Source organism: Branchiostoma floridae, chromosome 2 (genome assembly GCF_000003815.2).
Source record: "Branchiostoma floridae strain S238N-H82 chromosome 2, Bfl_VNyyK, whole genome shotgun sequence".
In the NCBI taxonomy this organism is placed as follows: Eukaryota; Metazoa; Chordata; class Leptocardii; order Amphioxiformes; family Branchiostomatidae; genus Branchiostoma; species Branchiostoma floridae.
The window spans coordinates 19,844,495-19,855,871 of NC_049980.1; the positions used below are offsets into that span (position 1 = coordinate 19,844,495).

Consider the following 11,377-nt stretch of genomic DNA (forward strand, 5'->3'; position numbering starts at 1 on the left):
AACGGACGTATACTGTCAGGAATTTCATTTAACTTCTGTCCGTCACAACCGCTATGACGTACACTTCACTGCTAGCGTAGATATAAAAATGGCGGGAAAATGGCTGCGTACGTTCAATTTTGCCCATTCAGTCGTAGATCCGGGCTATTAAGTATTATGCAACGGTTCTTCACACTTTTACATGAGTTGTAGGTCACCAACAGAAATTCAAGATTGTTGTTGAATCATGTTCGTCTTGTGCCGTGAGCATGTGTAATTATGATCTATATAAATTTGGCAATGAATGTGACAGTGTGTTCGTCCCACGACGAGCTGCCTACCCCGAAATTTAAAAAAAAGTATACTGAAAACTTTTGGCCTTGTTGTCTTCGAATGCATTGTTATCGATGCTTTGTAAATGATGTATTGGACACCTAGATGTCTGAAGTGTGCACAGGTCAGAAATAACTATTGTTGCATGTGTAGATCTCTTTAAGTTCCAAGTATTTTTAATCTAACGGTATAGTAAGTCTTACTACCGGTATTATGCCAATGCATGTTACTCAATAGGTGTGAAATTGTGAGTAATATCTTGAAACTCTGCTTGATTTTTTAACACCTGTTTGACAACTTTACAGTGGTTATTGTTCTTCCAAAAGTCGTGAAATTTGCATACTGACACATTGTTTGATCACCTGTTGGTGTCTTTCACATATTATAAGATTTTTGCCACTACTTTAAAAGAAATTACTTTATCAGAAATTACTTTATCACAAAACATACTCACATGAAATTTACCATGAAAGTGATGCTATATACTATAGTGTACCTTGCGTAAAGTTGCAGAAGTGACTTAAGTGTGATAGTCTTCGGTGAAGTTAACATTGTAGAAGTGACACAAGTAGGCTTGAGTGTAGTTGGTAATGAGTTAGTAGGTTTGCATCAATACCATACCGAATAACATCATTGTTTATCAAAAAAATTATTGCTGTTTCATACATCTTAGCATCGTTTGAGTTTGGATTGGAGTTTCTCCTAGGAGAGATCCCGATTGCAATCTATACTAGGAGAATCGCCGATTCTACTAGTACAGATTGCGATCGGGATCTGTTTCTTATATCTATCGTAGTTTCTCCTAGGAGAAACTCCGATCGCGATCTCTCCTAGGAGGATCGGCGATTCTCCTGGATCGTGATCTCCACTGTGACATATACATGTTACCTTGTTTCAGGTAGGGAAGTCAAGTTGCATTGCGACAATTTTCTTTTCTGCATAATTGCAAGAGTCCAAAAATAATAAAAGAGATGGCTGTGCCATGCATAACGTATTCTCAACCTGCACAATGTACAAAATTGATTTTGTACAGCACACTTAGTCTACAGGAGTTTATAGATGCATTATTGACATTGTACATGGTATTCTGTGATCTTGGATGTCTAATGCTGTTGGTGGCAATCGTTTAACGTTAGCTTCTGGACATGTACTGTAGTTAATTATACTTCAGGATCGAGAACTAAGCATGGTCTGACCTTTACAGCATGTTGTACAGTGTACCACAAATTTGTCATTATTTTGTCATGGTGGTGGTAGTGGGGGTAAAATTGTTGACTTTCCGTGGATTGGGGTATACTTGGTGTCAATGCCCTGGATTTCAAATCGGTTAAGTTTGAATATTGGTAGGGTATATATGGAATGAAGTTTTACAGGACACCTTACTGGCTTTCAGATTTAACAGTGAATCCAGTGTTTTCAGCACAGAGCACCATTGATAACTAGGCTACTTCTAGTGTAGCTATGCCAGTGGTTTGTGGGAACTGGCCCATTTGTTTGTGCAGATCCTGGCCCTGCCCCAAAGTCTAGGAAACCCAGACTGACCCTTTCCGATGCTCTTCTGATGTGTATGTTGACTGTCAGGGCACCTCCAGGGAGCTGTGGCCACATGCTTGTTTATCTAGCACGCTAGGGTGAAGGGATGCTTTAATTTTCACATTGCTGTGAAGTGTGGGCTGGCAGGATTGTCATGCACTCATGAGGTTTGACGTCAGCAAGGCACAGAGGTAGGTTGGGATAGATTTCTTTCCTTTTGATGATGTATGGAAGAGGCAATGACACAGGTATTACCATGAAACATACAGATGATAGAGAATGGTTTGCACCTGATCAAAATACAAGTTGCCAGTTTTCACAAGGAAAGTAAGCTGTTGTCATCTTGACTATAACTACATGTTGATCAGTGTAAAGAATATAGCTACATTCAAGTGCAATTTTTAGATATTCTTGATATCAAACAATGCATTCAATATTGTGATTTGGTCTGATCTTGTTCAATGATGTCATAATATTTCCTACTTAAATAACTTCTTGTATTTTTAAATGATTTCAAGATGGTATGAATCTATGATAAAACATTTTGTTAGTGTCTTTTACTAATGATGTGTTAAACAAAGGTCACCAGTTCCTACCAAATCTTATCAGCTACACTCAGGCAAGATGAATTGCAGGTGTTTTCAAGATGGTAAGAGAAAAATAAGGTCCTTGAGATGATATTGATATGCGAAAAAAAAAGAAATTCATCATCATAAACTGTACTTTTCTGTGTGTTTCCTATTATAGTGTCAGAATAGTGATTAATCTTTTTCTCATCTTGGTTAAAACCAGAAAAATGTTTTTATGCTAGTAGAAATTTTTCTAACCTCCAATGTACTGAAAACATACAAACAGCAAACCTGATTCCAATTTCTAACAGTCTAGAGGAAGATGCATCCATCCAAAGCCCCCAAGGTAGCCTGTCTAAGGCTGGCGTTCTGTAATTGTTCCTGGGAGAGATCATGTCAATTCAGAGAAAAATGCACTGTCGGTATAGGATTATGTTAAGGAGCAGTGCTGACAGTAAGTTATACGTGATTAGTTTTAGTAGAACTTCAAGAGAGCTGTGGAAAAAGAAAGGGCATACTGTAAGGCACCATCTAGACACAGTTTTTCCCAATATCTGTGAGCCGACAGCTTGTCGCTGACAGGTTTTTCCAGCTTCTAGATGGAACTGCAGATATCGCCGCAAGGTGCCATCAAAATTTCTCCCGAAAGGTCCGGAGTATTCGCCCGACAGCTTAGCAGGAGTCCCCGACGACTTGCGTGTGTGTAGATATGTCCCGACTTTTTGAGGACTTATTAGCATATAACGTGGGCTCATTAGGCTATATAGCTGCATCAGTTTGTGATATAAGCACTACTACTACTGTATAGTGGTACTACTCTGCTTCACTCAGTGTGTCAAGGACAAGTTGTGTTGCTCCCAAACGGGACTCCTTGCATGATGCAAGATCAAGCGGTGGAGCAGCTCACCACCTCCGCCATGATGAGGGCAGCAAGGACGAAAGCATGGTAGATATTATAGTTGACATAGTTGGCCAGTGCCGTCATTCCTGATATTCTTATGTTTAAAAACATGCTTGTGAGATACAGAGAGAACATGATCTGATCTGTCATGAACAGAATTGCTGACCATTCCGCCACCATTTTGAAAATCGCGCAATGTGTCATGACTGCAATCCAAGTGCCACGGGTGTCCTGTCCCTACGGTTTAGATCCCCCCGACATCTCCGCAGATGTTGGGAAAAAATGTGTCTAGATTGGGCCTAAATCTTCAAGAGATCATAATGAGTATTACTACAGTTGCTACTATTTGAAACCTACTGTTTGACACACCAAGAAAACCTGCTTTCTCCTCATCTGTCAATTTACAGTTGCATGATTTGACTTTTACCTGACCATTGCAATGTACCTTCATGTGATGTAAGTATTGTCAGACCTGTTTGTACTGCCACAATAACACAGGTGTGAAATGCCAATTGCCAGAAATAGCCTTGGTTACTTATAAAGGCATATATTTTACAGATAATGTGCACAAGAATTGTATTGTTATCATGATGTCATAAATAAAATATATTGTTTCAAGTTATAAATAGCTTATCCACTAAACTACTCTGAACTGTAGCTGTGAGTACATATGGTGACATGAACACCCAGAATGTGACTTTCTCAGCCCATAGACATACATTTTTTACATTTGAACTATTGAATGTTGGAGGATAACTACTCACATCATTGCAAAGAGAGGATTGCTAAGACCAGGCTAAGAGCCAGCTAGTACGGTACTGAAGAGTGGCTACCAATGGTGACGTCAATGGGACATCATTGTAAGATCATAAGAGGCTTTTCAGTCACATTGCAGACAGGTTTTAATGGCTGGCTGAAGAGTGCTTAGAATTCTAAAAAACTAAACTGTTGTCCTGAAGGTGTAGCTTTTGTATTTAGGTACTGTCAGCTCACTTCTGGCTGAATGCTTCTTGCCTATTACTGTGTCAGGGTACTGCTTTGTAAATTCATCATGTCAGACAGGACAATAGGGAAGCCAGAGAAGGACACAATTCACATAATTGCTGACCAGGTTTTACTTATCAACTGCTTTCATGGCATGTTGATAATATAGCCAAGGCTCAAGTCAAGATACATTTTCCTGCAGGTTACATTGAAAGTCAGCTACACTAGACAGATTGTACCTGCACCGCTCAGAGTTTAGGATGTTTGGATCACACTGAAACATGTGAAATGAAACAAGAAACCATTAAAACAGTCAATATAGCAAACAAAAATCCAAATGAACCTTTGAGTATGAATCCAGTACATGGACATTCAGGTGGACATCATAAGCACTTACATACTTTTAATTTTCCCTGTATACAACATATGTAGTACAGCTGGTGGTATTTTGAGCCCTGACATAGTATAACATTATATCATAAGCCAATAGAAAGAAAGAAAACTTGTTCGTAAGGAGCACAGAAAGGGTGCAGTCTGTCAATTTCCATTTGGATTGACACAAAGTAATGGCCTTTGCTATACCAACTGACACATAATGATAAAGATTAAGGTCTTGTATTTTATTTGCTCGGCCATAGGCTAACATGTCATCACAGTATGCCTGTCAGTACTGGCATGCCTATTGTACACCTTGTCTACGATTTGAGAGTATTGAACAAGTCTTCTCAACACTCATTTGTGTGAGATTGTCGTTGGCTAATTTTCTTGTCACTCACGTGTATCTCCTGCCCTTAAGAGACAGAAAGTTGTTTTTCATGTAGTGGGAATTGAGTGGGTGTACAGGTTAGCAAACTGGCTAGCAAGTAGAGGCTAAATTTACCAAGGAATGAAGAGAGTGTGCCTAACTGGTTATATTAGATATATATGTATATATATTGGCTGTTAATGTTACCCTGTGGATATAATACTGCTTTGATTATTCAAATTTGCTGATTTGGAAAGCATCCTTTGATGTGCTTATTGCATTTTTCCTGCATATTCCTGTTTTATCTCTTATAATTTTGATACAACCAGAGGGTATTTCTGTAGCCCGGTTGGTGAAACTAACCCATGGCTAATACAGAAGTCAAGAGGTGTATTTTATACGGGGATAGATCAGGGGAAAGTACACTTAGTGAGAAGAGTTCCTTTCCTGACAGAACAGTGTATTTATACCAGGTATTTTTGGTGCATGACATCAGTGGGGTTTTCCAAGCGGGTTGAAAGGACCACAGCTCAGTTGCCTTTTTGTTTAGTGTTGTTGATGTCATGCTCAGAAAGGTAGTGTTGGGTAATTTGAGCCATCTACCGGGAAGATGTGTTTACAGAGTAAGCTATAGGTATGCTGAATTGTTCTTTGTTGTTTACCAAGACCCTTGTTTTTCAGCAGTTAATTTTGTCTTTTGGTAATTGTTAGTAATAAAACTATCAATCTGAAGTTTGAATATGTTAGTTATGTTACATAACATATCACAGTTTCTTGAAATATTGTACTATTTGCTGCATGTTAAAAGTATGTTCTGTTAGAATAACGTCCAAAGGGCAGAGTGGTTTCTCACCAATATTTGTAATGAGTAGTCATTCACACTAGGACTCTTCAGCAACTTGTGGATGAATTGCTAATGTTTTGTGTCTCGGGATTGATTGAAGTATTGCAGGAGACATTACAATCTTGACAGCTAGTCAGAGAAGAAAAACATTATGTACAATAGGACAACTATACATGACGATGATGATAGAACAACTGGCAAACTTGAGCTACAGTTAGATATATATTCAATGATTTTAGAAATATAAATCATACAACGTTTAGCTAGATTTTACATTTGTAAATGTCCAAGTTATATGTAGTCTTCAATAGCATATGTTTGTCTCTTGTTGTCCTAAGGCAGTGGTGGTGACCAGGTTCCTTTTGACTTTCAATTGTAGGGTATATGTCCTGATTGACGCCTTTCAAATGTGATCACTTGTGCTCTAGTGGTTTTTAAACGCGAATATGTGCTAGACTTCTTTTCTGTCCCATCCAATTCATCCAAACGTTATTTGGCCTTGGATTATGTGGTTAGAAAAGGCAACACCCTTCGCAGTAATTACTTCGACCTTTTCATGTTTGGAAGACTTTTGTTATCATCACAAAGGCAAGCCATTTTCTGGTCATTCAACTCTTCAGTTCAAATGTACAACCATTGTGTATCGTGGTTGGACTTGTCGTTAGTTGTAAAGTGAAATTGCTAAGCTTTTGATTGTACAAAATTGTGTCTTTTTCTCTTCCCTGTAGTATCATGACACTTCTATCTTTGTGTGATAGTGCAGTAGAATGAATTCTGAATGATAAAGATTTGTCCCTAATCGCTTGTGATGGGCTATCACAAAGCTATTCTATTGTATGACCCAAATCTATGACCCAATATTGTTTTGATCTTCAAGGCTTTCCTTGGAGTTAAAACAGTCCATGACATACCAAGTTGTTGTGTAAATTTGAATATTCTCATGATTTTTATGACATGCTGAAGTGAGCAGTAGTACTGTATCATTTAGATATTCTGTAAAATTATAAATCATGTAAAGAAAGCCATTACATGTGAACATTATAGAACTTAGTGTCTCTTTTTTGCAAACATTGAACCTGGTGTTTTTTAGTTTTAGTCAATACTGTATCACGAGTCCCTTCAGACTGACAAATTGGTAACAAAACCATTCCAGGCTGCGAGGTAGATGTGTATTGTTTCCAATTGCCTGTCTGGTACTCATTGGTGCCTTGTGGGAGGGTAGGTCCAACAGATCAAAGCTAGCTGGCTACCTTTGTCATCACTCTTTGTCATCAGCAGCCTTTCTGCATATGCTGGTTGTCCCAATTGTCGTTTCTCTTCTGACAGGCAATAACTCGCCAACCTTATCTGAGGAACGCCACATCAAAGCGCTGCAAATATGGATAACATCGATTTTTTTGTACTTAGATTGTCACTGGTCGTTGTTGCTGCAATGAATTTTTGGATGCATTGTCGTTCTCATGTGTTTTAGGCGAGTCTCCTGAGATAGAAAGAAATGCAAGAAAGTGAAATGAATTTGGGGAAGCAATCTGTGTATATCCGACTTCGTATGCTGACAAGGCTGTTTGTTGTTGAAACTTGCAAAGAAATCTTGTCTTCGTACTTAAGTTTGATAATGCAGAAGGTAACAGGTGTTTTAATGTTCAACCTAATCATTGAAGGTACTGGAGGGTTTGACATACTTGTTTACCCAGTTACGCCAGACAACCATATTTCGTTTGGCTCAACTTAGTTTAAAACTCCACCAAATGTGGAGTGCTGCATTATAATTTCGTGCAAATGGTCTACCACTGACTGTTTGCACCAAGGATTAAAATTAACTTTGCAACACCAGATCAGGTTCAGCATTGAAACAATAGTGCTCACAAACCCAATATCGCTAACCACTACGCCGAAAGGGTCAGAACTAGGGCTGGGTATTGGTACAGTGTACCGGTGCTAAACCGTTTTTTCTTATTGGACCGGTCCAGAAAAAACGGACCGGATGTTGGACCGACTAGAAAATTAACAGATTATTTTCTCAGGCATTCACACGTTTTGGCGCTTGCAGGTGGAAGAAAATAACAATAGTGAAATAGAGTAGAGTTTATAGTAATTTCTACCAAGTTTTACAGCCAATCGTACTACAGGTGCAGTTAGCATTGTAGGATTTTAAAATGCCAGTCTAATACTCCACCAAACAGATTTCTTTTTAGTGAAATGGACCATTCGTAGGAGTTATACTGAATCAGGTCCAGGTTCAGGTCCGGACCTGGACCTGATCCTTTGGACCGGACCTGGACCTGAATTTTCTGTACCGGTACCCACCCCTAGTCAGAACCATTGGCATGTTCAGTTTGGCGGCGCTTGAACCCCACTGTTACTGCATGTCATACTAACTTTCAAATTTAAAATTTTCCTTTTGAATTTTCCCTGGTGATTTGTTAGATTTATCCGCATTCACTGGTTTTCAGACATCCAGTGTTACCTTTCTGCTGAAGTTTTAGTTTTTTAAACTAAGTGCTGCTGGTGAACAATACCCACATGTGATATTGATTTCCTAATGACTTATGATGGGAGATGAAGGAGCGCTGGGCATGATGTCCAGGAATGTGAACTATGAAGGTCAGCCCAGACTCATCTCATGTTCAGGGATGTTGTGTGGGGTGCTACCTCCCTCATCGCACTGTGATGTGCTGGAACCCAATCCTGTGAGCTTCAGTGGGAGAGGAGAGGAGAGATGATGAGTTTGGGGTAGGTTGGAGGTGGACAGGGCCTTTTGTGCAGGAGTTCAGGAAGGTTGGTGATGAGAGTAGGATGGTTACTGCCCAGGCATGGCTCGTATGTGTGGTATGGCAGGCGCCCGGGTTCGATGTGCCATGTATGGCATTCTGCTCCGCTTGCTCCCACCAACTGCTCCAGGCCAATTAGGCCACACATAGGGTTCTTGTTTTGCGTCTCCTCCTCCGATTATTGAAGATTAGAAAGTTAACAGTGAGAGACTGTACATAAGATGTACAGGGTAACTGAGTTCATGGTAGAAAAACGTAAAGTTTGTTGCATAGTTCCAGATATTAGTTTGAATGAGCAATAGACAATAGACAAACTATACAATATTTAAAGGGAAAATTACAAGTTTTAAAGTAATGTTGCAATTTTATTGTACAAGACAAGAGAGTACAGAGAACAAAATGGGTTTTCTTTTGGGAGTTGTATTGCCATATCACACCTATCATAAACAGTTTAAGGGGTTCTCACAGGATTGTCTTGTCAGTAGTCCTGCATGGTCAATATGCTGGCCAGCCTTCTGAGAGGGTTTTAAAGAAGTGTCATGTTTTGGACCAGTGTGCAGGACCCAGTGTCAGTTACACTTGTTTAGCTTCTAACTGATGTCATTGGAGACAGGGGCGGTAGTGAGTTTGGTGGCATGTCAGCTATGTGGGAGGGCTTCTGCCTGGCTGTTTACCCCTCCCTCTTATCTGCCTACCCTGGGAAGGGGCGTACATAACAGGTCATAGGCAGCCTCCCAACCTCCCAATTTGGGCATGGACAGTGCGTGTCAAGGGTAAATGGCCTTATTGCTTGGTTTGGTATTACAAACTACCCTCCCCGTCCAGTGTAGCAGCCATCTTCCATGCTTCCATTGACAGGAAGCCTAACGGTTTACTCTGTACAAGCACCGTTGAACGCGTTGCGTCTCCACCAGATTCACACGGGACCTTTTCCTCATTTTCCGTAGCTCAGGTAGGAGGTATTAAAGGTTTGTTGACTCCTGACGATCACGCTTTAAGGTACTTATTCTCTACGGCCTATGGGGAAGTTTATTGGAACACCTACTGTTAATAGCCTTTGCCTAACACATAGACAGTGGAAGTCGTTAGAGAGGTGGCTGCCCCTGCAGCCATCCTCACCAATCCATTAAAAGTACAGGAGTAATTCTAATGACCAGTAATTTTTCTTTTCCAGAATCCCTTTGGGCATCAGTTTGGGTTATTGAGTCTTTGATTGAAGGGCAGCGACCGTGAAATTACGGGATTAAAAACCCCAGTGACTCCAGCCACCACTTGCACTTCTTCTGGTCCAAATGGACAGGGATGCGACGTAGGAAGACTGGGAGACGACTAGACACAACCAAACTATACAGATAGGTAAGTACCTCACTTTTACAGTTGTTCTTGCATTGTGTTTTGTCTCTCCCCCCATGTTACGTAAGTGGTATTATGGATATCTGTATTGTTTACCTGTCAACCATTGTAAGCTTGGTCCATCTTCTATTGGTATAGTACAAATACACCTTCTGGACTCCCTTGCCAGAGATTGTACACCGCAACAGCTGATATGTTTGTCCGTTGTTTTACTTCAGGACTATTTTGCTACGGACTTCCTTGTACTTGAAACTACTGAAAGACAACTGAAGAAAGCGATGGGGCGCAAGAAAATCCAGATTGCTCGGATTGATGATGAACGCAACCGTCAGGTAGGACACACAGTTTCATGTGCCAGAGATGTTACATGCTTTTTTAGTGGGATATTATTGAGGAGTTATGGGGTTCTCAAACTAAGATATTGCAGAAGTTAAAGGTAATATTTGCCCATGTTTGTTGTAATTTTGTATCACCGTCTTCAGCAAACTTGGCACATTTCCTGCACAGCCTGTGAAACTTGTGAAAGAAGAAAGTGGCTTCAGCTTTGCTGAGAAACTACAGGAAAAATTAGTGCAGCTCGATAACAACATCCAGGTATTAGAGGACTGCCTCCTCACTAATCAGAGGCCGTCTCTCCTCCTCGCGTATCTTGTCAGCTTGAGTCTCCTAGTTACCTTCCAATTTTCCTCCAATTTTTAAAAGGAATAGAAAGTTTGAACATCTCTCTGTTCTGTTATCAGGGCGGATTTCAGTCCTATGAAGTTGGAATTGCTTGTGGTCAATGTATTGAGATTTGGATTACCTTCAGATTGAGACAGCCACCACCATGTGTAGGATAGATAAGGTATGATGAAGTCATCAGGTTACAGACACACTGTTGTCAGGGAGACTTCCCTTAAACTCCCTTCCATTTGCAAGGAATGACATGTTTAAAACCCAAACATTTGCATGCACACCTGTAAAAATGGTTGAAGTATATATTATTTGGTCCAAAAACAGCAGCATGTACATCTGGTGTGTCTGTTTTGACTAAACAAAGCCAAGATCATTGTAGAAAAAAAAGGTTGCATATATCGAGGGTGAAGCTCTTTATTTTGAGCCAATAAACAATTGAAATGTAGCGTACAATTGGCATGATTTCCCCCTTTAAACATGTTCAGAAAGGGAGACATACACACGTCAAGTACTTTCGTCATACTGGTGAATGTGTGTTTTCAAAGCCATGCCTGTGAGAGTCCCTTGAATGATGTATTCCTAAAGCTCCTACTCTCTCAGTTATGAATAACCCAGAACTGTTAGATGTCTTAATGTTGCTTGGAAAGCCACTGCACTGGCTTTCAAGGACTAAGGCCAAATGCTATGAGA

At 40.1% G+C, this 11,377-nt stretch overlaps 1 protein-coding gene across 41 annotated transcripts in view; it reads left to right on the forward strand.

Annotated features, from left to right (window-relative positions):
- LOC118410340 (myocyte-specific enhancer factor 2A-like) overlaps positions 1 to 11,377 on the forward strand; it is a 55,802-nt gene that overhangs the window by 18,505 nt on the left and 25,920 nt on the right. For 32 of the 41 annotated variants that reach the window (XM_035811963.1, XM_035811961.1, XM_035811960.1 and 29 more), the window contains 3 exons: positions 9,834 to 10,015; positions 10,231 to 10,344; positions 10,495 to 10,606. In XM_035811963.1, the coding sequence (XP_035667856.1) occupies positions 10,325 to 10,344; positions 10,495 to 10,606 (132 nt within the window). In that variant the 5' untranslated portion in view covers positions 9,834 to 10,015; positions 10,231 to 10,324. Of the gene's footprint in view, positions 1 to 8,601; positions 8,622 to 8,646; positions 8,667 to 9,460; positions 9,612 to 9,833; positions 10,016 to 10,230; positions 10,345 to 10,494; positions 10,607 to 11,377 lie in introns of those variants that run through there. The other 9 variants (XM_035811994.1, XM_035811983.1, XM_035811993.1 and 6 more) reach the window with 4 other exon arrangements.